Source organism: Mobula birostris, chromosome 16 (genome assembly GCF_030028105.1).
Source record: "Mobula birostris isolate sMobBir1 chromosome 16, sMobBir1.hap1, whole genome shotgun sequence".
NCBI classification, from domain to species: Eukaryota; Metazoa; Chordata; class Chondrichthyes; order Myliobatiformes; family Myliobatidae; genus Mobula; species Mobula birostris.
The window spans coordinates 77,148,391-77,175,821 of NC_092385.1; the positions used below are offsets into that span (position 1 = coordinate 77,148,391).

The window sequence follows — 27,431 nt, forward strand, 5'->3', positions numbered from 1 at the left end:
CCCGCCGACCTGCCCGACCCCTCCCGTGCACGCGGCTTTGAGCTGGCCCGCGCCGCGCCGCGCGAGCCGGAAGGGGCCGCGCGCTCCCGCTGGGCGCTGCCATCGGGCCGGAGTGCTGGGGGGGGGGGTCGGGACGGGGAGGTACGGCTGAGCGGGCCGCCGCCGCGCTACCTGGCGGGCTTTCCTCTCGGCAGTGCTCAGTCACCGATTAGTGCTAATAAAAGCAAGCGGTAAGCGAGAATGGCGAGAGCAGGCCGGCTGCGTGTGTTGCCGCCGGATGGGCACTCCCCCATGGACAGCCGGACACATGCAGCGGCGGCACGGCTGCCGGTGCGACTGGCTCCCGGGTAAATGTAGCATTTTCGCGTTGCAACAATGTGAAGGAGCGCGGTGCCTAGTAACGACTGGCCGTTACCCTGACTACCCCTCGCAACCGATGCTTGTTGGTGCTCGCTTGTACTCCGTCCGAAAACCAGAGGTATGCTGAGCCTCCCCTCAGCCGCTGAGCGTTTGCTCGCTATTTCTGAGGGTGGAATCCAATCGTTCAAACAAGGGACGCAGTCCTGACAATCCCAACTGACCCCAGGACTTAGAAAGGAATCATTATGTCTTAGGATTTTAGTTATCTTGGTTGCAACTTGTAACAGTTCCTTCCTGTCACAGTTATTTTGGCAACTCCGCCACTTATTTGTCGGCCAGGTGAATAATGTAGTGAAATTACATCAAGATCTGAAACTGTCTTTAAACTAGAGCTTCAAGTGGTTCTGAGCTACCTAGCTCTTCACTCTCACTTATTCTGTTAGCTGATAAGGCACAATATGTAGGTAATAGAAAGTTAGTTATTCCTATCAATAAATCGGAAATCTAGAATGAGTATTATCTCTTGGCCACACATAACATTCATTCCATCACACTCTAGTCCATGGATAATTTTGGAGAGAAATATCTTAATTGATCCTGATATCTGCACATGAGATTCTGCAGATGCTGGACATCTTGAGAAGCACACACGAAATGTTGGACGAGCTCAGTGAATCGCCTCTGGTGGGAATAAACAGGTGACATTTCAGGCCCAGACCCTTCTTCACAACTTCATTTCAGCCCTAAGGCATCAACTGCTTATTCCACTCTTAGATGCTGCCTGATTTGCCAAGTTCCTCCACCATTTTGTGTGTGTTGATCTTAATTATTTACTGTTTCTGCTTGCGATTGCGATTTGTTTTTTTGGCGTTACTGTGAGTACAAATGCTAAAAACGCTTTAAAAGGTCAGGGCTACATCTGTGGAAAGAGGAGAAGGTGTTAACATTTCAAAGAGAAGAGCTTTTAGCTATCTATCAGCCCTATCACGCCAGGACCACCAGACTCAATAACAGTTTCTTTCCCCAAGCAGTAAAGTTAATCAAGCCCTCCAGGAACTAACCTACCCCTGCACACCCATCTCCAGCACGACTTTATCATTTCTTGTCAGTCACCTTGTATGCAGGCATTCATTACAGTGCCTAGCGCCACTTTAAGGACATACTATGTATACAAGCTATCTCATGCTTTCATATTTATTGAGTTCTTTATCTTACGTGTTTTATTTGTACTACAACAGATCCTGAGTAACAATTATATTGTCTCCTTTACACTTGTGACTGGAAATGACATTAACCATCTTGAATCTATTAACCAGTTTGACTTATCATTGTTCTATGGTGGGCAGTCACATCCTTATCCAGCCTTAATGCCGTTTTCTCTGCAGCTTAAATATTATTTTCTGTTATCTCTTCCCCAGACTGACTGAAGGATCTGAAATAGTAACCACTTTTCTTCATACAGATGCTGCCTAACCTACTGAGTTTACCCAGCATTTTCCGTTTATATTTTAGATTTCAACCATTCGAAAATATATTTTAGTTTTCTCATTTTTATATTAGTCTGAGTTGTACGACTGTATTTCTCAGATTATATTTGATAGAAGTCCCAGATATTTAGGTATTCACCCTATGTCCTGAATACATTGTCTTTTCATCCATCTTAAATTCAGCACTCTTCCTGGCTTGGAGATTCGGCCATCGGCTGTCAGGTGAAATGAGTTGGCTGACCTAAATCCTGAATCTAATGTTAAAGGTGTACAATGACCTTAAATTTACATCAACATTGCCTTTGTTGCACATTGGACATGAATGTACTTGGAACTAGAGCTTGATTTTAGCATTAATATTACGTAGTGCTTTGTTCTGCAATGCGCTGTGGCGTGTTTGAAACTGTGAGAATGACAGTCTATGCCTGCGATGCATGAATGCACAGTTTCCCAGTCTTTATCTTGATACATGCAAAAATTCACTGGAAAACAAAACCATGAATAACTAAAAGGCACCGAAACTCTGCAAAGAGTAATAATGGAATGTCTAGCCTACCAACTTGCAACCATTGATAGCTTGAGGTGTTAGGATCCTTGGAGCTGGCAAGTCTTGAACCAGTGAAAGAAACTGGTAAACCAGTTTAGTATATTAATTAGAGAGGGGCATACTTGCAATTGAGGCATTTCAGAGAAGGTGTCCTAGGTTGACTGCTGGGAAGAAGCAGATGTCTAATGAAGAGCAGGCTGGAATTTAAACAAAACTGCTAGCTGCAAATTCAGAGAGAGTGCTGCTGTGGGTTTGTATTCCTTGGAGGAATATAGAGTTAGAATTGAAAGGCTTGAAATACAAGTTTGATATTTTAAGGCCAAAATGAGGAGGAAGTTTCTTCAGTCAGAGGGTTTATGACTCTCTGTGGTTTTCTACCTTGGAGGTTTGTCAATGCTGATTCATTGACGTGTTAAGAAAGGAAGCAAAGAGGGAAGTGAAGGGGTTGAGATCAGTTTAGCCTTGGTCTTGTTGAATGGAGAAGCAAACTCAGAGGCTCAAATCACCTATTCCTGCTCATGATTTATAGCTATAAAACTTCTTGAAAAATAAATGATTCTACTGATTAAGACACAGCAGATAACGAATGAACAAACAAACTGGAATAAAACCTTGCTGATACATTGGTGCTTTTTTAGCAAAACTTCACTTAAATGGTGCAACATTAGCAAGTTTGTGGCCCTGAATCTTCACTTCATGGATAAACGTCAAGGCTGTAGGCACTTAAAGGAATGTTAAAACCTACTGTTCGCTGAGGATCTTTCACAAAACCATTTACATTATCTGCACTATTCTTAATAGATAGATAGATAGATGGATAGATAGACATACTTTATTGATCCCGAGGGAAATTGGGTAAACCCAATTAACCCAGCTTTTCACCTGCTGCGTCACCTCTTAGTACTAATAGGCCCAGTACATGTGTAGTCAAGCCAGTGTTGCAGAGTGGATGATGCACCTCTGCTCCCTGATCACCCCACTGTCATAAAATTCCGTCTTTAACCAATCTGATGTACTTTTAATATCATGAAGACTATATGGGGCCAGATAGTAATTCTGATGGTAATCCTGGACTTGCATTCCAGAATTAGCTGTGCTTCTGTTCAAACTGCTGTAGTAGTCGTGGTACTAGCACTAATAGTAATAATAATAAGCACTTTATTGATCCTGAATGGGGAATTATTTCATTACAGCAGCAACATTTAAAAACACACTTAGCAATAATAATAATAAATATTATAATAATATTAACTAAATTAAAGTACAGAATGATAATATACACAATAATATTTTACTGATGTGCAATAATAATGCATGAAATAATAAAACAGAGACTATTGTACTATGATGTGTGTTCTCCTGTCACACAGAGATGAACTGTTGTATATGCTTATTGCATTTGGTAGGAAAGGTTTTCTGTAACGACCCTTGTAACAGAGGAGCTGAATGAGTCTGTTTATTCTGCTGCTTATTCAGTGGGTCATGGAGAGGATCTGCCGGATTGTCCATAATAGATGACAGTTTGTTCAGTGACCTCCTCTCCACCACTAACTCAAGAGAGTCCAGTTTGTAGCCAAGGACAGATCCAGCCTTTTTGATGAGTTCATTTAGTCTTTTTGCATCACCAGCACTGATGCTGCTCCCCCAACATAAAGCTGCAAAGAAGACTGCACTCACAACAACAGACTGATGAAAGATCTCCAACATCCTGCTGCACACATTGAAGGATCTCAGCTTTCTAACAGTCTGCTCATCCCCTTCTTGTAAACAGCCTTGCTGTTGTTTTCCAGTCAAGTCTGTTGTCAAGATGAACACCGAAGTATTTGTACTCCTCCACCATTACAACTTCTTCTCCCAGACATTTTCCATAAAAAGCAGAACATCCAGTTTATTAAGTTACGCCCAATCAGTCCATGCTCTATTGGCAAAATGATACTTAATTGCCACCGATGCCCAGTTTGATTTTGACTAAAACCACTCGGCACCAAACCTCTTCCTGGCTTTGGTTCAAAACTATACCAAAGAGCTGAGTTCCGGAGGTGAAATGGGAATAACTGCCATTGGTATCAAGGCAACATTAGATTAGTAAGAAAGAATTCATTAGGAATTGAGGGGAAAACAATGGTTGACCTCATGCCTTACGCAGAAGAAGATGATTATTGTTGTTGGCAGTCAGCTGAACACGTTGCTGCAAGAATTCTTTTTGTCCTTTCATTTTGAGACAAAAATGGGGATGTCCTCTGGTTGCACTACATCCAATTCCAGTTGCAAACACTTCAGAAAATGAAGCAATCCGTACATGGCCTTCCACAAGAGCTAGGTAATATGTGATGAGTTGTTCTTGATGGTGGCAAGCTGCAAAGAGCAGTTGTGTCACTGAGGTGCCAGGCAGTGACCACAACTGACAAGAGAGAGTTTAGCCAGCTACACTTGGGAGGCCTTCAGTGACCAACCAGAGGAGCCACAGTCGGTGACTGTAAGAGCAGGTCAAGGGGTTGGGTATAATGCGGTGAGGGTCTTGTCTCCTGCCACAACAAAGCATGCCACCATATACTTACATGGGTACAAACGAGCACGATGGGATGCTCTTCACTGGCCTAGATAAGTGGAACCCCAGGATTATTCAAATAAGCTCCACATCATCAAAAATAGAAGTTGATAGCCCATCTACCATCCCACACATTCAATCCTTCCATAAGTCGCACATGGAGATTGTAATGTAAACCATCATAAAAATGCAGCAGTTACTAACCTAGGCTACTGATACTCCGACACACGTCCAAAACCTGTGACCTTTACAAGCATGGTCACATAGACAGGCGGTGCAGTAGCGTAGAGGTTAGTGCAATTGCTTCACTGTGCCGGCATCACCAAACAGGCTTGGACTCTTGCCACTATCAGCAAGGGACTCGTACATTCTCCCCATGAGTGCATGATTTCCCCCAGACACTTGAGTTTCCCTTCACATTCCAAAGGCGTATGGTTAGGGTTAGTACGCGATGGGTGGCACTGATATACAGCGACGGGCATGCTGCCCCCAGCCAGCACTACCTTCGCTGATTGGATTTGATGCAAGCAAAGCATTTAACTGTGCATTTCGATATACGTGTACATATACAAAGCTAATCTCTGAGCACAAGTACATAGGAACACTGCAATCAGTAGGATTTTCTCTAAGCCACATGCCATCTTTCCTTGAAAATTTATTGCCAGCTTTTCATTGTTTCTGGGTTTAAATGTTGAACCTCTACATAAATGGTGTTATTAGGTTAGCTTCATCATGAAGGTGTGGATAGTTTTGAGAAGGTCTCCCACCATTACTTTTTTGAGAGGAGATATAGATGGGAGATAAATGCCACAATTCCTGCATTCTACAAAAATTAATAAAGAGAAAAAAATTGATTCACTTTATTTTGTTTAGCAGAGTTTAGACCGAAGAGCACTGGTTCAAAATGAGTGAACTAAAAGATTGCCCGCTGCAGTTCCATGACTTCAAGCCAGTAGACCATGCGAAGATGTGTCCTCGGTATGCTGCTGTGTTATCGCGCTCGGAAGACGACGGGATTGGAATTGAGGAACTGGACACGTTGCAGTTGGAGCTGGAGACATTGCTGTCCTCGGCAAGTCGGCGACTACGCATCTTAGAGGCAGAGACGCAGGTAGGAATGATGTTGTGACCTGTCCTGTGTGCTGTCAGGTCATAGATATCCAAAGCTCCCTGCACAATGTTGACATGAATATTTGATTAAATACTCTTTACAGAAGAAAAGCTAACAATACGCGTGTGGTGTATTAGTAGTTAAAGGTTCCTTAGTCTGATCTTGCATTTTATCGTTTACCTGCACTGCACTGGTTTTACACTTAATTCTGAATTGTTATTGTTTTATCTTATCCTGCTCAGTGACGATTTGACCTGTATGAACAGTACTCAAGACAAGCTTTTCACTGTATCACCGTACATCGGACAATAACAATCCAACACTAATATTCTTGGACCCAGTTTTCTCTCCTGAACCCCTGTCCTCATGTTCAGAATCTGATTTAGAATCATGTTTATTATCACTGATATATGTTGGGAAATATGTTGTTTTGTGGCAGCAGTACAGTGCTAATCATAAAATACAGTAGTTTCCAGTTAATTGAGTTGTCGGTTAATTGGGACAGCCATTTATTTGGGACAACTCTTAAACATCAATAACTGAGTTAGGAAAATAGCTGGATTCCTTTCATTTATTTGGTACACTGGTGCCGTTTAATTGGGGCAGTAGGCCCAACTGTTGCTGTAAAGATTCTAACTGCATCTCAGTGTAGTATGGCAATTGTCCCGTATCGGACCGCAAAGCACTCCAGAGTGTGGTGAAAACTGCCCAGCAGATTATCAGCACCCAATTGCCCACCATTGAGAACATCTACCATAAACGCTGCCTGGGCAGGGCGAAAAGCATTATCAAGGATGCATCTCACCCTAACCATGGACTTTTTACTCTCCTCCCATCCGGTAGGTGCTACAGGAGCCTCCGCTCCCGCACCAGCAGGCACAGGAAGAACTTCTTCCCTGAGGCTGTGACCCGCTGAACCTCATATCACAGCACCAAGCAATATTGCACCCATATTGTACTGTCTCAGTACTTTTATATTTGTGTGCTGTAGCACTTACTTTTTATTCGCAGTTATTTTGTAAATATCACTATCCTTTACATTTCTGGTCAGATGCTAACTGCATTTTATTGGCTTTGTATCTGTACTCGGCACAATGACAATAAAGTTGAATCTAATCTAATTAGCATCAGTTACGTACACTTTAGTGGCTGTTAGACACTACATCGTGCTTAGAGCGATCAGTTTTTAAATAGCATCCGCTGCAAGTGTTTGTGTTCAAGAAGCAGTGGTTTTTGTCACTGATGGTTGGTGAGAACTAAGCAGTGAGACAATTCAGAACCGTTTTGCTCACTGCAGTTTCAAGCATTCAGCCTTGGAGATGCCAGAAATGGCCAGGAGTGAAAATGAAACGATTTCACTACTTCAACTGGTCAGGAATTAGGAAGAACTTGAAGGTATCAGCAATCATTTTGAATGTTACAATGCAAATGAAGATTTGGAGGATGCACTTGTCTAAAGCATTGTATGAAGGCAGTCCATTATCTGCACTGATTCCATCACACAGTCAAAAGAATATGGTAGATGAATTCCTTCGTTGATAACTATTTCACATTTGTAGAGGCACTGGCAGTGTTCTAATTTGTTCATTAAAATACATAAATTGTTACTCAGTTAAATGGTAGTTTGTCTTTTTTATGCCTTTTAACTATTTCTATGAAATTTTGGCTAATTGGGACAGCCACTTAATTAGACTAAAATGTACTGGTCCCCATGTACTTTATACTTTATTGTCGCCAAACAATTGATACTAGAACGTACAATCATCACAGCGATATTTGATTCTGCGCTTCCCGCTCCCTGGAGTACAAATCGATAGTAAATATTAAAAATTTAAATTTTAAATCATAAGTAGAAAAATGGAAAGTAAGATAGCCCAAAAAAAACAATTAACTGGAAACCACTGTATTACTATAGAGTAATTTACAATTTTAAATTTGAATAAATAGTACAAAAGAGGAATAGAGAAGTAGGGTTCACAGTTTATTTATAAACTCATGGCAAAGCGGAGGAGTCTGTTCCTATTATCGAAAAAGACAATCCTGATAGGTTGTGACGTAGTGTTACTGCTTTTTAAAATCAGTATTTAAAACAAAACATTTTTACGGTTGAGTAGTAGTGGAGAATCTATCTATTTAGAAGCAATATATTTAATTTAACATGGTGGTAATCGTGGACCTAAACAATGGATTCCTATCTGCCTTATTATTATTTTAGTAAAGTTATGCCTTCAACATTTTATGGTTGCTTATTTTCTGGGTGGCACACTTCTTTGGCTGTTCTCAAAATGGAGTCATCCTCCTTTTTCAAAATATGTAGCTTTAACAGACCCGTAGTCAGTTTCAGAAGAGCATTTCCAGTGGTTATCTCCTGACAGTTCCAGCTCCCACACATTTTTACTTTCTGATTGAGTAAACATTGATGCTAAATTGAAAAGCTATTATATATATTTTTGAAAGCATTTAAACTTTTGATTTCAGATCCTCACAGACTGGCAGGATAAAAAAGGAGATAAGAGGCTGTTAAAGTTTGGGAAAGAACATGAGCATGGAACGCCACAGAAACATGGAAAGCCAAAGAAGCAGAAACTCGACGGGAAGGGCAGTCATGGAACTGGGCCTGGGCCTGGACGTCCTAAATCGAAAAATGTACAGCCTAAGATACAGGAGTACGAATTTACAGATGACCCCTTGGATGTTCCCAGGATTCCAAAGAATGATGCCCCAAATAGGTAGGTTCTAGCTCTACCAATAGTTTGTAGCTTTGTCAGTGAGACCTGTAGGTCAGAAAAGGAGTAATGTCCTTAGTGCTCTATGGACAATTAGACCATAAGACATAGGTACTTTGTTGGGCCATTTGACTCATTGAGTCTGCTCCACCATTCCATCATGGCTGATATATCTCATTTTCCCTTCTCCCTGAAACCTTTGATGCCCTTACCTGTCAAACTCCACTTTAAATATACACAATTACGTTGCCTCCACAGCCATCTGTGGCAGTGTCAGAGTTTATAGTACTCCCATCAGATTTACTGTACTCTGCTGGCATTATTTCATCTCCTGAGAGTGGCAAGTAAGTGGTAAGGAAAACCTGGAAGGAAAAACAACAACATTTCTTTGATGTTGTCCACACTAACCAGAGGGGCTGAGGATTGCATACAACCTTACGGCCTGGTCTGGATAGCTACCTAGCAGGGGTGGATCCCAATCTAGTCTCTCACCTTTATCACTTTTAAGGAAAATGAAAAGTTTATTGAAATATCCAGTTCTGTAAATGTATCTCTAGTTAAGTGACTATGTCTCTATTGTTCACTTCTTAACCATGTTAACCATAAATATTTTTTCTTTAATCAAAATTAGTTTAAATCAATGCAGTTTCACTGTTAGTTTTAAAACACCTAATTTTGTCCTTGAAACCTCTTACAGATGATGATATATTGGAAGCTTTCTAATAATTGCAAGCAGATTATATTAATTTTGTTGAATCTTACAGTTTCCTACATTTGTGAAATCTAAAAACAACAAATCTGGAAATTTAAAATAAAAACAGAACATGCTAGAGATACTAAGCAGAATAGGCAGCAACTACCAAGTAGAAATTGAAAAGAACATTTCCGTACAAATGAAATGAAAGTCATTAATCATTAAATCTTCTCTTCCGTTATCTATTACCTGGCTTGCTGAGTACCTCTAACACTTTCTGTTTTTATTTTGGCGTTTGAGTAATTATATCAATGGTGGCTCCACATTTATTGGATGTAAATAGTGAGTTGTTTGCATTTGGTCATCTGTTGTAGATTCTGGGCATCAGTGGAACCATACTGTGCTGATATAACCAACGAAGAGATCCGTATCCTCGAGGACCTTCTGAAACCGCCTGAAGATGAAGCAGAGTATTACAAGGTGAACAAGCAGGGGAATGAGGGCATGGGTTGTGAAGTAAAAGTACAATTGAAGGGAAAGTTTCTTAGCAGGCTTTTGAAAGCAGGTTGGATTTACTCTTGAAGCAAGGAAGAGGAAAGTCAGCTGTGGATGTGAAGCCTAATTGCAAATTTTTGCCTGTTAGTTTAGTTGACTGATGATGCTACTAGAACACCCACAGCAAAGTAGGGTATGAGGTGGTCCAGATAGAACAGGCATGCCTATCAAAGTAGATTGTTGCCGTAGAACTTCCATTTTGGTAAAAAAAAATCATTACAAACCATTATTGCTAAACTTAACTTAGCTTTTCTTATCTGTTTTGTGATTGTATAATGGGGGACTGACTTAATGTTGGAATGAAATTAGCAACTATTAATTGGCTGGCTTGTATTCATTAGTTTCAACTCATTTACACAGTGACCTTGGTTAACTGCTATTGGTATTTTAAGGTAAACGTGAAAGGAGGTATTAAGTGCTTTTAAAATTTACCACTATTCCCACACGAGCAAGCAGGTTAAAATTCCTCTGATGGTTTGTTGAAGCCCTCTATAAATGGGGGCGACATTTGCACAGAGAGTAAAGCTGCAGGCATAGCCGTCTCAATCGGTCTCAGAAAGAGGCGTTGCTAAGAAGGCTGACATGTTTGGCCTGAGTAGCTGCTGGAGAGATCCTGCCTTGAACCATCCCTTTGAAGGCACTCCCCTGGCATGTTGTCATTTTGACATGACCTGAGCCAGGTCTTTTTGGGGGACGTTTGTGAGTTACTGTGTATAACAATAGCAAATTTTCTTTTGTAAAGGTATTAGTGAAGCATGGAGTCACTTAAAAGATGAGTTTTGTTTTGTAGGCCTCACAAATGAGATGATTTATCCCATACTTCAGTTGCTTAGCTGCCGTGCTAGGATTTCGACACCTGTCTCTGTTAACCAGTGCACACCACTGGATTGCTGTGGCCTCTCGTTGCATGGTACAGCTGGGATGATTTTAATTTCTTTTGAAGTAAGAGAGAAAATGCAATGGCGAAACACGATCATTGGAAAAGCAAGGAGATTGAAACAGATGAATATATATACACATCTGGGAGTGGGAGGTCCTGTGTCATAGCCAGGCACCCAAATGGCTAAGCTCAATAGGAAAGTGGCAATGGCTGAGGCGGAAGAGGGTAGCTGTGGTCATTCTGTTGAAGTAGAGATTGGTGATCCTCAATCTTTCACCTTCCTTTCCATTACAATAATTTCCCACTGCATCCTTGTTCAAGCAGATCCCTCCTTTGGGAAAACATTACTCTCAGCGTTGGGCACAAGAGGACCTCCTGGAGGAGCAGAAGGAAGGTGCTCGTGCTGCAGCTGCAGCGGAGAAGAAGAAAGGCATGCTTGGAACTTTAACCGAGCTTGACTCGAAAGGTGAGCTAGACCTCACTTCAGCACAGTGCACTTCACTGCAAGTGTTATTAGTCCGTTTCTCTTCATAATAATGCCAGCACATTGAAAAGTACCACGTTTTTCTTATTTTACTTCTTGCGCTATATATAGTCACTTCATATTTCTTTTCAAGAAAGGTTTCTGGAGAGTTGCCTCAATGGGTTTACCAACTGGAAAACATCTGCTTAATGCATCTGATCTGACTGGCAGAGTGCCATTGGCTGAGCAATGGTCAGTATAATTCCCATCAGAATTTCTGGCAGCCAGCCTTAAGCTTGATCCACCCATCCTCAAATCTTGCCACCCTCACTTTCTGTTTCCCCGTTCCCAAGAAAGAAAACCAGAAAAAAACATTCACTCTGTTTTGGCACTAAACATAACTCCAGCTTTTTTTTTTTTTTTAAAAAAGTGCAGCTTATCCTGAATTTGTGTAAAACCTCTAATCAAATTAATCTGCTGAAATCCCTTATAAGTAGCTAAAATCCAAATTTGCAGCAAAAAAAAACATGATCTCAGCTTATTCTTTCTGTTCTTCTCCAGGCTGTTGATACATAAATGGCAAATGGCACTTAGTTAGAGAGTGAAGGCAGAGGGATCCTTGAGGAGTCTGTAAAAGAAATGCAACAAGAAAAGTTGGTCTTAAATAGAAAAGAGACTTCATAATCAGTCTGAATTAAAACAAAGTAAATGGAGAGGAAATATTCCAGCACCTGAAGGATTTTAACCAGAAGACACAGATTAAAATGATGGTTGAAGAATCAGGTGACATGCAAAAAAAAAACACATTATAGACCAAGTAGTTTGGGTTTGGAATTAGGATTTAGATACAGATTTAACAGTGACCTTCAAAGGAAGTAAAGATAAATAGTTCAATGAGGAAAAATGGCAGCGGTGCGGGAGAGTAGAATTAGCTCGAATGTTCTTTAAAAATACTGGTCTGATTCAATGAGCTGTTTGATTTCCAGAACTTTAATTTTCTATGAAGTTTCAATGAGTTTTTCTCTTTGCTCTGGCCACTTCTAATACCAATCTCAGCTAGCAAAGTCTCTCACTGCATCTCCCTCTCAATTGTTTCTACACCTTTTTTTAAACCCAAGCTGTTTGACCACATTTATAGTCACCCTCTTTTTAGCTTTCTATTACTCTGCATCTTTTGTGACTGGTTGTGCATTATTTTCTGGGCCTTAAGATGTTATCTAGATGTATCTGTTTGTTGTAAATTTTTTTTTTTGTTAGATGTGGATGCATTGCTGAAGAAGGAGCAACACGATCAGCCTGAAGATGTTTCACCCTTTGGGCCCCTTACACAACGATTGCTCCAAGCTTTGGTGGAGGTGAGTGTTATGGCAGGACATAAATTTCTTCAAGGTCATTTGGATTCCCAGTAATATTGTACATTTTTTTAGTTTTTCAGTATCTGCATGTATGTATCCAGTGTCCATTCTGCACCTTTTAATGGTGGGTGTCGAAGAACTAAACTTGAGTCCTTTGTACTCCAGTAATACACAGCATTATTCACCTGCTGGGCCACAGGGCAACTGCGCTGGTGGAGGACCAGATTGATTGGCTTGGAGGTCGTTGGATAGATATGTCAGCTTCATTGTGATTGTTTATTTCATTTAATTCTGAAACAGAACACGGAACAATACAGACCAGAAATAGGCCCTGCAGCCCATCATACCTACACTGATTGATGCCAGTCTAAATAATCCCATCTAGATGCACATGGTCTATTTCTCTCTTTTGTTTGTCTTAATACTTGTGAAGTGTTGCTATCATATCTGCTTCCACCACCTCTGCTGACAGCATATTCGAGGTGCCTAGCTCTCTTTGTGTAAATTTAAAAAATCTTGCCTTGCACATCTGCTTTAAGTTTTGCCCCTCTAGTCTTAAATCCTTCAGTATTTGACATTTTGATGCTGAGAAAAAGACTCTCTCTCTCTACCCCATATATATCTTTCATAATTTTATATACAGTGGATTCCACATATTTGGGACAACTTTTAAAGAACAAAATCTAATGGAGAAAATTGCTGGGATTCCCTTCATTTATTTGGGACACTATGCCACTTAATTGAGACAGGAGACTGTTGCCGAACAGATTCTAACTAGCGTCAGTTACGCATGCTTGTGTGGCAGTTGGATGCTGCACTGTGCTTAGAGTGGACAGTTTTAAATAGCATCAGTTGTGTGTATTTATGTTCAAAAATCAATGATTTTGGTCACTGATAATTGGTGAGAAATAAGCAGTAAGACAATTCAGAGCTATTTTGCTTACTGCAGTTTTAAACATTCAGGCTTGGAGATGCTAAAGATGGCCAGAAGTAAAAATGAAATGATTTCACTACTTCGGCAAGTTAGGAACTATGAAAATTTTGAAGGTATCAACAGTCATCTTCAATGTTACAACGGAAGTTAAGATTTGGCAGATGCAATTGTCAAAAACATTGTATGAAGGCAGTCTATCATCTGCACCAGGTGTCTCTGCTGATTTTGTTCATTGTGTAGACTGATGAATTTCTCTGTTGATAACAATTAGTAACTAATATACAGTTTTATAGTACTGTAGTAGTATTGGTAGTGTTCCAATTGGTTCTATATTTCATTTAAATACATAAATTGTTACTCAGTTGAACAGCAGATTGTCTTTTTTTTTATGTCTTTTTAACTATTTCCATAAAATTTTGGTTAATTTGGGCAGCCGCTTAATTGGGCCAAAATCATTGGTTTTGATGTATCCCAATTAAGCAAAATCCTCTGTAATTTGATCAGGTTAGCCGTCAGCCTCTAATGTTCTGACGTTGTGTCAAGCTGCTTGACATGACAAAAGCACCACTAGATCTGAAACTGAGTTCAGATCGGTGGGGATAGGAACTGGATGTGCTGCCATCTTTTCCATGCCGCAGAGCACGTGCAGAGGTCTGAAACTTGCTGATATGTGAAGCAGTTAACCACCAGCACATGCAGTTTTTTACTTCTGCAGGGATTAATGTGCTTCTGTAACCCTGTGTCACAATTGGAATTTTACACTACTAAGAGTGAACTATCAATTTCAGGAGGATCCATCAACTACTACCTCTTTTACCAGCCTATTTCTCATTTTCCTTCTTTATTGAAAATGCTACCTTCTTTCTGAGCTATGAAATCAAAGAAAATGGTTATCCTTAAAATATCCAAGTAGCAAAATATGATCCAACAATACTACTTGGTAGGATTATTCAATTAAGATGTAGACAATTAAGTAAAACCCAGTCATGCCATTTCCCAAAATGCTAATCTGTGTCTCTTTAATTTGAAGTGCCGAGGTCAATTAAAGTCATCCCCTTGCTACTCGGCACAGATTGGGTTTAAAGTTAGTTAACCCATGAGTTAGTCAGAAAAGAAATGACCCCACTCTCTAACTACTTGAAGCAGTTGATAATCTGTACTGGACGTAGCATTCTTAATTAGTTATTCCTCAAATCTGTCCAAGATCACTTTATTTATTCCCGATGTGTTTTGACTAGACTGAAGGGCCAGGACAAAATTAATGCTGGGTATCACACACAAAATGTTGGAGGAACTCAACAAGTCTAGTAGAGAGTGGCCAATACCCTTCATCAGGGTTGGAAAGAAAGGGGCCAGAATAAGAAGGTGGGGGCAATTGGGAGGGAAGTAGTACAAGTGGACTGGGGATAGGTGAGATGAGAGCAGGTGATGGGAAAGTGGGATGAAGTAAGAAGCCGACAGGGGAGAGGTGGAAGACTTCATTGCTGAGCTTTTCTCTTTTCCTCTCACTTCTCAGGAAAATATTATTTCACCAATGGAAGATTCTCCTATGCCGGAGATGACGGGGAAAGAAGCAGGGACTGATGGAGCGAGCACGTCCCCTCGAAGTCAGAATAAGTCATTTAGGTAAGTTGTCTGGACAATAGGATTGCATTGGCTGTAAATGAAAAAAGATCTCAGGATAAATTACAGTACTGTGGCAAACGTTTTATTCAGTACTATGGCAAGTGTTTTATTCAGTACTGTGGCAAACATTTTATACAGTAAAAAAAAAATTCTGTAAGGTGAAGATGCTTTCAAGAATAAAGAAATGAGGTTTTGAAATATCAAAAAATCACCGTAAAGAGCATTAAACGGTTTAAAAAAACTAAATCAGATCCATATTTAGTGTGACCGCCCTTTGCTTTTAAAACTGCATCAATTCTCTTCGGTACACTGTCACGCAGTTTGAGAAGAAAATCAGCTGATAAGTTGTTCCAAGCATCTTGGAGAACTTGCCACGGTTCTTCTGCAGACTTTGGCTGTCTCACTTGCTTCTGTCTCTTCAGGTAATCCCAGACAGCCTGATAATGTTGAGATCAGTGCTTTGTGGAAGCCAAACCATCCAAGACACTTGTGAACCTGGAACAGTCCGGGTGATAGCACCAGAAATCAAATTGACTTTATTACTATAAACGATAGCTTTAGAAACTCAGTGACTCAATGCAAAACATATCCAGGTGCAGACTGTAATAGTGACCATAACCCATAACATTACATGTCATGTAAAAGTAAAACTTAAAAAACTAAAGAAACAAAAACCTGAACAATCCCTTGACTACTCGCAATTAATTGAAGAAGAAAACTTAAGAGAAAAATTTACAATTGAAGTAAGGAATAGATTTCAAAGTTTAGAAATAGAATCTGTTGAAGATGATAGCAATGATAGCATCTACCTTCCACCCACCCACCTACCTTCTCTCTCACCTGGTTTCACATAGTACCTGCCGGCTAATACTTCTTCCCTTCTCCCCATCTTCCTATTCTGATTTCTTCCCTCCTTCCTTTCCACCACCGATGAAGGGTCTTGGCCTGATATGTCAACTGTTTTCACACAGAGAGTGGTGAATCTGTGGAATTCTCTGCCACAGGAAGCAGTTGAGGCCAGTTCATTGGCTATATTTAAGAGGGAGTTAGATATGGCTCTTGTGGCTAAAGGGGTCAGGGGGTATGGAGGGAAGGCTGGGGCGGTGTTCTGAGTTGGATGATCAGCCATGATCATACTGAATGGCGGTGCAGGCTCGAAGGGCCGAATAGCCTACTCCTGCACCTGTTTTCTATGTTTCTATGTAGAAATGAAATTTAATTCTCTAAAAGGATGCCTTGGTAGAATCAGCAAAGTCAGCGATTCCTAAAAAAGAAAAAAGCACAAAGAATAAATGGATGACAGATGAAATCAAAACTCTAATGGAAGAAAGGAGACTGAAAAAAGCAAATCCTATGAATATAAGTCCTTAGATAAAAAAATTAAAAGCTTATGTCAAAAAGCCAAAGAAGAATGGTTAAACCAGGAATGTGAGCAAATCAAAAGAATCCCTATTACTGATCCAAAAAGGGTACATGAACAAATCAAGGATATCACTGGTAAAAAGCTCCTGTGTTCTTCAGGAGGATGTTTGAAAGCAAAGGACGATACCATTATCATGGAAAAAGATGAGATTATGAACAGATGGACTGAGTATATTCAGGAATTGTTTGAAGATGATCGAGGCGAAAAACCAGAAATTAAGAAGAACATTGAAGATCCAATTATTTTAAAATCTGAAGTTCGTAATGCAATAAATAAGATGAAGAAAGGAAAGGCAGCAGGTCCTGATGAATTAGTAATAGAACAAATTATCACCCTTGAAGATTATGGAATTGAAAAACTTACTGATTTAATCAGTGACATTTATGAGACTGAAATAATACCAGAAGAGATGAAAAAATCAGTATTTATCACTCTTCTTAAGAAACCTGGAGCAATGAATATGAATGACATAGAACCATAAGTTTCATGAGTCATATCACTAAGATACTTCTAAGAATTTTGATGACAAGAGCTGAAAGTAAGATACAAGCTGAAATAGGTAAAGAACAATGTGGTTTTGTGAAAGACAAAGGTACAAGAAATACGATATTAATGTTAAGGATACTATCAGAACGAACTATTCAAGTGCAAAAAGATTTGTTTGTTTGTCTTATTGACTACACAAAAGCATTTGATAAAATGAAGCACAATAAGTTATTTGAAATATTACAGGAAACTCTAGATCTAGATTCGAAAGACCTCCGCCTAATCAGAAATCTGTACTGGGAACAAACTGCCGCTGTAAGAATAGATGGAGAAGTGAGTCAGTTTACGAAAATCAAGAGAGGCGTTAAGCCTGGTTTATACTTCTGTGTTAACTGGACGCCATAACCTATGCAAGTGACTTACGGGCGTTGTGTGCATTTATACTTGTGCGTTGGTGTGTCTGTGTCGCTCTGCAATTCACGCAAATCACACATGCGCACTCACCTGCCCGCACAAGGCTTCATGGTCATGGTAGTCTCGGGGTAAACAAGACGCTAGCGTCTTTTTTTCGTAAAAGCAAAATGTGTCCTCCATAATTTGGGAGGTCTGTAAAGTTCCTTCCCTGCCCTTCAGTCGCCCAGTGGGAAGCTATTGCAGCGTAGGAGGAAATGCGATGCTACCAAGCGGACCAATCACAGTTCTTACGTTCTGCATTGCCGCAACGCACGGTTACATTTTGGGAGAGGTGCGCGTCGCAGCAACGCAGGCTCACGCGTCGGCTTTGCGTAGGGTTTGCGGCGATGCATTGACGCAGAAGTATAAACCAGACTTTAGACAAGGGTGTGTTTTCTCCCCTGATTTATTTAATGTGTACAGTGAAACAATATTACAAAAAATAAGAGGCATCTTGGGAATCAAAGTTGGTGGTGAAAACATCAATAATTTCAGATATGCAGATGACACTGTGTTAATTGCAAATACGGAGGAAGAACTACAAAACTTAATTGATATAGTTGTTGAAGAAATTGCAACAATGGGTCTATATATCAACCGCAAAAAGAAAATGTATGGTGATATCCAAAAAGAAGGAGAATCCTGTCTACAGGCTGAGAATAAATGGGGAAGACATAAAACAAGTACAGAACTTTTGCTACTTAGGAAGCTGGGTGACATAAGATGGCAGGTGCAACATGGACTTCAAAAGAAGAATAGGGATGGCAAAAGACACCTTTACGAGAATGAAGAGTATATTGACCAGTACTAAACTAGGCATGACAACCCGCCTCAGAGTACTGAAATGTTACGTTTATAGGTTATGTTATATGGATCAGAATGTTGGACAATGTCTAGAAACATGAGGAAACGAATTGAAGCAGCAGAGATGTGGTTTTTGAGGAGGATGCAAAGAATTCATGGACGAAATGAATATCTAATGAGGATGTCGTGAACAGAGCAAGCACAAAAAGAGAAATAATGTATGAGATCATGAAAAGGCAACGTAACTTCATTGGACATGTGATTAGGAAAGAGGAGTTGGAATGCACGGTAATTATGAGAAAGATTGAAGGGAAGAAACCAAGAGGAAGACAAAGACAAATGATGATGGAGACAGCAGCCACAGCAGAGAATTGGAAATGAATACCAGTGAATTGATCCGTTTGACCTGAAACAGGAGTGTGTGAGCCGTGGCTCAATCTGGGCACGGCACCTGATGATGATGATGATGATGATGATGATAATAACATCTGAAACAATATTAAAAAAATCTCGGGCGCCTTAAAACTTTTACACACTACTGTATACTCTAGAAGTGTTAAGTGCTAACTTTCCTTGCACACTTAAGCTTTCTCCTAGGGCATTACTAAATTAACAGATTGTGAAATGAAAGAAATATGTTGCTCGTATATAATCTGTGTTATATTTTATTATAAATTACTTTTTGAGGAAATTATTAGTTTTATTGACATAAATACAAAAGTTTCCTTCATTCACCGAGATTAATGTGACCAGGTAAACACTTTGGATGTTGACCTCTTAATGTGTGGATACTAACATGTGTTTTGTTTACCTGCAGTGTGAAGAAAAATTCCAGTAAACCATTTCCGCCTTACACTTACAATTAATACTTAAACAACTTTGTAATCATAAATTTGCATATACCAGGTCTTGCTACATAGTAAGACAATTGCAGATAGTTATATAAAAAAATGCTTTGTGTAGCCTTTCTGCAGAACAAGTTTTTTTTTAACAAAAACCTAGTTTCCGCGTTGCTGTAACCTAATGTTTATTAATTGTGAGACCATTATGATAGCCATTTAATATAATGATCACTTGTCATTATTTATGATGAAAAGCTTTTAACATCTCCTTATGTATCTTTTGCAGTGTTCCTCATACAAAATCTCTGGAAGCTCGAATTAAGGAAGAACTAATTGCACAGGGTCTGTTGGATTCTGAGGATCGTCCTACTGAAGACTCTGAGGATGAAGTTCTAGCGGAACTGCGTAAACGTCAGGCAGAACTGAAAGCCCTCAGTAGCCATAATCGAGCAAAGAAACAGGAACTTCTCAGGTAGTGTAAAAAGGCTAGGTGAAGAATTCTGGATGCTAATGGCTTTGGGTGTGATGGAAGGTAACATTTTATACAGCACAGCTTTGAAGAATGGTTGGTTGAGTGTATTTGGGCACTAATTTTTCTGATGAATATTTTATTTTCGGAGAAGTCACCCAAAAGCTGAGCACTTTCGTTAGCATATGAATAGGTAAGCGGGGGAGGGGGGGTTCCTGGGAAGATATAGAGTAGCTGAATGCAGGAATTTGGAACTAGCTAGTTGGACAGCATGGAGTGATTGAGCTGAAGGACCTGTATCCGTGTTGTATTGTTCCATGACTCTAGAGGCTAGAGATTTAAGGTGAGAGTGAAATATTTGATAGGAACTTGAGGGACACTTTTTGAACACAAAAGGTGAAATCAGCTGCCGGAGGAAGTGAATGAGAATGGGCATTAATGATGGCTTCAATAAAAAAAGGGCTGAGAAAGAATTGAAGTATTACCAGGCCGGAGATAAGGTCCACCTCTGAGCAGGTAGTCGGGCTCAGAAGTCCCAGCTTGGAGACTAAGAGGACACAGAGGTTATAGCCATCTGCATGAATGAGATGGTGAGAGCCTATCAATAAACAAAACAACATCCAGTGAGCAGCCGTTCTGTGGGCAAGCATGCCTTGTTAATGTGAGGTCAGAGGAGAATGTTCAGACTGGTTCAGGCTGACAGGAAGGTGACAGTAACTCAAATAACCACGCATTACAACAGTGGTGTGCAGAGAGCATCTCTGAGCATACAACACGTCGAATCTTGAAGTGGATGTAATACAGCCCACGAGCTATATTCAGTGGCCAGTTTATTAGGTAAAGGAGGTACAGTATGTGATAAAGTGGCCACAATGTATGTGTATCTGAAACTGAAAGTCATTTCTTTACCTTACATAATTATGTAGAATGAAGCAGAACACAGGCAGGGAGAAATGTACAACACTTGATTCCACTTACTTAACCTGTACCAAATGAATAAAAAGTGTGAATTCTTATTGTATTTCAGTTTGATATATGGTGTTTTTTAAACTATACTTGGTAAATGATTCTTTTAATGAGAGAAGTTGCGTGAATTAGTAGCTGGTGACAAAACAAGTAAATTTTGTGCTTCAGTATTTTCAAAAGTTAAAGCAGACTAATTTGAAAAATCAATTTTTTTTGAGTATTTAGGTAATTAGGACAAAAGCTTCTACCTGCATTTTTAAGAACAGTTACTCAGAGAACTGTCTACTTGAACTCTATGTTATATTTGGTTTGACACTTGATAGCAATAACACAGTGCTCCAGACATAAAAGTACTGCATTTTGTAGTTTCCCAAATTAATCTTTTCCAATTTCCTGAGGAGACTGATCTAGAATCAAAATAATTTTCTGCTGTAAATAGATACTGAACCTTTAAAGGAAAATAGCTATGAAATGACACTTACTGAAATGTAACTGAACTGGGAAGTGTTCACAAATTTAACGTAGCAACAAAAAATACTTTTAAAGATGCAGCCCTTTATCGTTAACATCAGTATTAGGCTGACCTTCTCTAGTGGTTCCCTACTTAACACAAGTTATCTGACTCACTTATCCTTTTCCACTGATTTCCCTCCTGGTACTTGTTTCTGCAAACATGACAAGTGCTACACTTGCCCCTACACCTCCTCCCTCACCACCATTCAGAGTTCTAAACAGTCCTTCCGGGTGAGGTGACACTTCACCTGTGAGTCTGTAGGGATCATCTGTTCTGTCCGGTGCTCCAAGTGCGGCCTCCTCTACGTTGGTGAGATCCAATGCAGATTGGGATACTATTGTTAAGCACTATTGCTCTGTCCAGTGTAAAACCGTTTACATTTTGACTTCCCGTTCCCATTCTCACGGGTCTTCTTCCCATGGCCTCCTCTACTGCTATGATGAGACCGAACTCAGTTTGAAGGCTTAGCACCTGATATTCCATCTGAGTAGCCTCCAACAACATCGTCATCAAATTCTCTCTTTTCCGATAATTTATCCCCCTTCCTCTTCTTCCATTTCCCATCATGGGTGCCCTACCATACCTTTTCTTCTCCTTCGCGCCCATCACCTCCTTCTAGTAGCCCTCTTTCTTCCCTTCCTTACATGTTCCACTGTCCTTTGCTATTAGATTCCTTCCTCTTCAGCTCTTTATCTATCCCTTCCCAGCTTCTCACTTCATCCCTCTCCTCCACCCATCCACTTTCCCCTTCACCTGTCACCTGCCAGCTTCCACTGCTCCCCCTCCCCTATCTTCTTATTCTGGATTCTACCCGCTTCCATTCCAGTCCCGATGAAGGCCCTCGGGCAACACATCAATTGTTTGTTCCCTTCCATAGCTGCCTGACCCACTGTGTTCCTTGATCATTTCACATGAATGGCTCAAGATCCACAGAATCTCTTGTGTGTCTGGCATTCCATTTGCGTTGGCTGTTGTGCTCTTCTGTACAGTGAGAGATGGATGGGAAACAGTGGTATTTGCACAGAAACTGGAGGGGAGAGTTCAGGTGACACATCCCTCAAACTAAAACTCCTTCATGAGTTTTTAGATGGAATCTTATTTTTTTGAATAAAAGTATCCTAGATTGCTTGAAAATGCAGATGAAAGAATATTTTACGGAACTAGCTATTTTGCTATTTGACCTTTGACAACTAATTAATTGGAAAGACTTATCTAAACTTGGATTTGACAATACAGTCGGCCCCCCTGATCCTCAAGGGATAGGTTCTGGGGCCCCTCGCGGATACCAAAAAACGCGGATGCTCAAGTCCCTTATTCAACCTGTCTCAATGCGGTGGACCTTAGGACCCAGCGGAAGCCCGGACCTTATTTAACCTGTCTCAGTGCGGTGGGCATTAGGACCCGGCGGCGGAGCTCTGAATCCGCAGTGTTTCTGTTCACGAAAATAATCACAATCATGATTGAAAATAAAGTGGAAATAATAAAGCAATCAGAAAAAGGTGAAACGCCATCGGTCATTGGAAAAGCATTAGGCTACAGTCGGTCAACGATAGGAACAATTTTAAAGGATAAAATGAGAAAGGTCCTGCCGGATTAAAGCTACAATTATTACTAAGCAACGCAGTGGTTTAATTATTGGGTTTTGGGTTTTTGATCCTCTACATCAACCCGGCAGGGATGGATAGTGCTCGGGAGCGGTCTGTCACTGGATCGAACTCAGGAACTTTCGTTCCCAAGCCTGGCGCTGAAACATCTGTTCCTTAAGTGTTTTATATGCATAGGAAGGTAAAATATATACTATATACTACGACAAACATTTGACTAACTGACAGTAAATAATATCGGATGTACCTGTTCCGACTTACTTAGTAAGAGAACTTCCGGTATATTATTGATCCCGATCCACAATAACCTACACACATCCTCCCGTATGCTTTAAATCACCTGTAGATTACTTATAATACCTAATACAATGTAAATAGTTGTTATACTGCATTGCTTAGGGAATAATGACAAGAAAAAAAAATGTCTCTACATGCTCGAACAGCAAGTGCTGGAAGAGCACGTCCGGGTTTTCTCGATTCGCGGTTGGTTGAATTCGCGCTTGTGGAACTCACGAATAAGGAGGGCCGACTGTACTAGAGAATTTGCTAATTGATAAATTTGGTGACACACAACAGAAGTCTGAACTTTAGAACCAACGCCTAGAAAGACTTTATTCTTTCATCTTGTGATAGTTAGATGGATGCTTCTATTTGAACCCTATTGTGAAGGTGCTGCGTGGGGAACAGGCAGGTAGTTTAGCAGTTCTGGAGATGGGTAACAGCTTGAGAGATGTTGCAGAATCTGTCAAGCCCATATCCATCTGTGACAACCACCATATTCATGCCCACACCCCTCAAATAATCCTCTGCTGGTACTGATGGAAGTGATAATCTGAGAGTGAATTTTGAGGCCTCAGATCAGAATAACCTTTATTATCAATAACATATGTAATGAAATTTGTTGTTTTATGGCAGCAGTACAGTACATAAACCATACTATAAATTGCAATAAGCATATATACAGTGGATTCCAGTTAATAGGCCAATCAGATAATAGGGACAGCCGCTTGTTTGGGACAACTCTTAAAGAACAACTAATCGAGAAAATAGCCAGGACTCCTTTTGTTTATTTGGAAAACTATGCTACATAATTGGGACAGGAGATGAACTAGCATCAGTCACGTGCACTTGTGTGGCTGTTAGACACCACAGTGTGCTTAGAATGAACAGTTTTTAAATAGCAGCAGTTGTGTGTGTTTGACACTGACAGTTGGTGAGAAATAAGCAATAAGACAACTCAGAACTGTTTTAGTCACTGTGATTTCAAGCATTTAGGCTTGGAGATGCCGGAAACTGCCAGGAGTGAAAATGAAACGGTTTCCCTACTTCCTCAAGTTAGAAACTATGATGAATTTGAAGATATCAGCAATCATTGTGAGTGTTACAATGAAAATGAAGATTTGGAAGATGCATTGTATGAAGGCAGTTCACTATCTGCACTAGGTGTCTGCACTAATTTTGTACATTTACAGTCTATGAAATGTACACAGCAGTTTCCCTTATCAATTAATTCCCCCATTGATAAATATTAGGGACTAATGCACAGTTTTATAATAATGTAGTAGTGTTGGTAATGTTATAATTTTTTTCTGTATTTCATTTACATATATAATTTTTAACTCAGTTTAACAACAGTTTATCTTTTTTTTATACCTTTTTAACTATTTCCATGAAACTTCAGCAAATTGGGGATTTGGACCAAAATGTACTGGTCCTGATGTGTCCAATCAACCAGAATCCACTCTATACCATTTATATAAGCAGTGCGAAGAGAGAGCAAAATTAGTGAGGCAGTGTCCGTGGCTTCATTTTCCGTTCAGAGGTCTGACAGTGAAAGGAAAGAAGCTGTTTCTATAGCGTTGAGTGTGTGTCTTCTCAACATTTGATCCTCTTTCTCATGATAATAACCAACTCTGTATCTTTCTTTAAATCCAGACTAGCCAAAGAGGAGTTAAAAAAACAGGAGTTACGACAACGAGTGAGGATAGCAGACAACGAAGTCATGGATGCCTTCCGGAAGATCATGGCAGCACGCCAAAAGAAACGAACGCCAACAAAAAAAGAGAAAGATCAGGCATGGAAAGCACTGAAGGAAAGAGAGAGCATCTTAAAACTGTTGGACAGTTAAAGGCAACTTTGCCAACACACTGTTAATACAAAATATTTGGGGAAGCTTTTGTCGTTTCTGAGTTGTCTGGACTTGAACTGACAAAAAAGCTGATTTAGATTTCCCTGTTCTGAACTGGTAACATTCCATTGCAGCAGGCTGTCTCTGTTGCAGCTTGCTTGTCTTGTATGTCGAAGGTGGATATCTATTATATAGAAATCTGAATGTTGTGCTTTGCTAGTTTGAATCTGTACTGTATGTAAGAGTGAAGTTTCTGCTGCGTGTTCTGATCAGAGTGTAGTATTTATAGGTGATTGTACTATTGATAGTCCAAATGTGATGTTAACAACTGACACTTTATAACTTTTGAGAAAGATTGTCTTCACTCACCCCCGCTCCAATAAAATTTTATGGAAATAATATATGGAGGTGATCTCTATGACACAAAATATATTAATTATTCTTTAAACCATGTTTATTCTATTTCCACGCCCTCCCCATGAGTTAATGTACTGTGGTCCCTTGTATTAATTCCAAATCTTCCTGCATTTCCTCTCAACCATTTAGAAATATAGAACATAGAAAATCTACAGCACAATACAGGCCCTTCGGCCCACAATGCTGTGCTGAACATGTACTTACTTTAGAAATTATCTTCGGTTACCCATAGCCCTCTATTTTTCTAAGCTCCATGTACCTGTCCAGGAGTCTCTTAAAAGACCCTATTGTATCCGCCTCCACCACCGTCGCCAGCAGCCCATTCCACACACTCACCACTCTCTGAGTGAAAAACTTACCCCTGACATCTCCTTTGCACCTGCTTCCAAGCACCTTAAACCTGTGTCCTCTTGTGCAAGCCATTTCAGCCCTGGGAAAAAGCCTCTGACTATCCGTATGATCAATGCCTCTCATCATCTTATACACCTCTACCAGGTCACCTCTCATCCTCCGTCGCTCCATTTATTGCTTGAGATTTATTCATCCATTTATTATCAAGATACTATAAATTTCTAATATCAAACCATGGGGTGGGGGCACATAAGGGCAGATGGTGGTAGAAAAAGTACATTTCACAGAAAGGGAGTCACATAAGGTTTAAGCAACAGTAGGTACTGTTCCTTTGACCCATCCCAGGGTAGCGCCGTCACTGAAGTTCTTGGTATTCGGGTTTTTAGGCCTTTAGCTGCATGTGGTCTCAATGATCCTTGATTCTCATGTTGGCTGTTAGCAGCGAGAAGAGAAATTACTCAAGAAGTTGGTTCCATCTTTGGCTGGTGGTAAAGCAAACTGTTCCTACATCTCTTCTGTGGGTTTCACCTGCCTTCCTGAATTATCTTCTGAGACAGTTGCTATTGTTCTTACATTTTCTTTCTGCATCTGATTGAATGGGCTGACCAACTTTGCACTGGAGGAATCTGATCCTTTCATAGTTGATCTTAACCAGCTCAGTTTACAGCTGAGAAATAAATCGTTTGTGAACAGGTAGGTTTAGCCGAGTTGGCCCTTTCTCCACCTTCCTCAGGGTTAACCTGAAACCTTGATGTATTGTAGAGGTGCTGCTGATATTTGAATCCATATCGAGGAAGAACAAGTGTGGCAGAATTGTGGGTGTGTGTTGTGGAAACCAGTTTTGTGAAGTACTATGTATGTTACCATTGTATAAAATGAACTGAAGAATCACACTGCCAAGCTTGCTATTTTTTTTAAGCAGGAGCTTCGCTGTAATCGGTAATCTAAGTTCTGTTCTGCAACACAAACACTCTGATCACTTGTCTGTCAGACTTGTACTCTTGCAATGGCTATACTGTACTACTTCACTGATCTGAATTCTGAAAGCAACCAGCAGTCATTAAAATCCCAACACAGATGTCTTCTTACTAAGTTATTGGATCATATTTGAAGCAACAACAGTTATTATCATTGGTAATGTCAAATACTCAGTAGTGTACTTGCCATTAGCAAACTGTAATGAACTTTCAATAAATATTAACTAATATCTGTTCTCAGTGTGAAATATGTGTTAAGTAGGCAACCTACACGTACAAAATGCTGGAGGAACTCAGCGGGCCAGGCAGCAGCTATGGAAAGGGGCCGAGATCGGTCACCAGTCCTGATAATACATTGATTAAAGATGCAGTGTGTCTGCGTCAGCTAAGGTCTGGTGTTGGGTTCACAGCAAGCTAATGATTATACATTACAGTTAATTTACTCAGCAAACAGGCAATTTAAAGAATTATGACTGTAATATTCCCAATAAAAGCAGTGTAATGCTGCCACTGCAGAACGCTTAAAGTTACTTTCAACACTCGCAGCATTTTAAATGCCAGATTTGATCAACAGAGGTATTAATCAATCATATCCGCTCCAGGAATGGTGCCCTCGCTACTAGAAGCTTTCACAATGTAGAGTGCCTGCTGCTTCTTTTAATACGGCACCAGAGATTCAAGCAATTATGAGACTCACAATTGATACCAATC

At 40.2% G+C, this 27,431-nt stretch overlaps 1 protein-coding gene across 5 annotated transcripts; it reads left to right on the forward strand.

The window, feature by feature from the left end:
- Nucleotides 1-172: 172 nt before the first annotated feature.
- Nucleotides 173-26,923, forward strand: tada3l (transcriptional adaptor 3 (NGG1 homolog, yeast)-like). 5 transcript variants are annotated; one of them, XM_072280157.1, is made up of 9 exons: nt 173-230; nt 5,819-6,053; nt 8,532-8,782; nt 9,848-9,953; nt 11,233-11,374; nt 12,629-12,726; nt 15,177-15,286; nt 19,581-19,766; nt 24,783-26,923. In XM_072280157.1, the coding sequence occupies exons 2-9, from the start codon at nt 5,847-5,849 to the stop codon at nt 24,973-24,975; spliced, it is 1,293 nt and encodes a 430-aa protein (XP_072136258.1). In that variant the 5' UTR covers nt 173-230; nt 5,819-5,846; the 3' UTR covers nt 24,976-26,923. The 5 variants fall into 5 exon arrangements, with proteins under 5 accessions (XP_072136258.1, XP_072136256.1, XP_072136255.1 ...); XM_072280155.1 differs by lacking the exon at nt 173-230 and adding an exon at nt 242-478 and having other exon boundaries at nt 5,816-6,053; XM_072280154.1 differs by lacking the exon at nt 173-230 and adding an exon at nt 242-478.
- The last annotated feature ends 508 nt before the right edge of the window (nt 26,924-27,431 follow it).

What these genes read in the sequence shown, in the direction of transcription:
- tada3l (XM_072280157.1), top strand. Translation starts at nt 5,847, where the DNA reads ATGAGTGAACTAAAAGATTGCCCGCTGCAGTTCCATGACTTCAAGCCA. An exon ending in TGCTCCAAGCTTTGGTGGAG is followed by an intron (nt 12,727 to 15,176) that starts GTGAGTGTTATG and finishes CTCACTTCTCAG; the next exon opens with GAAAATATTATTTCACCAAT. An exon ending in AAGAAACAGGAACTTCTCAG is followed by an intron (nt 19,767 to 24,782) that starts GTAGTGTAAAAA and finishes CTTTAAATCCAG; the next exon opens with ACTAGCCAAAGAGGAGTTAA.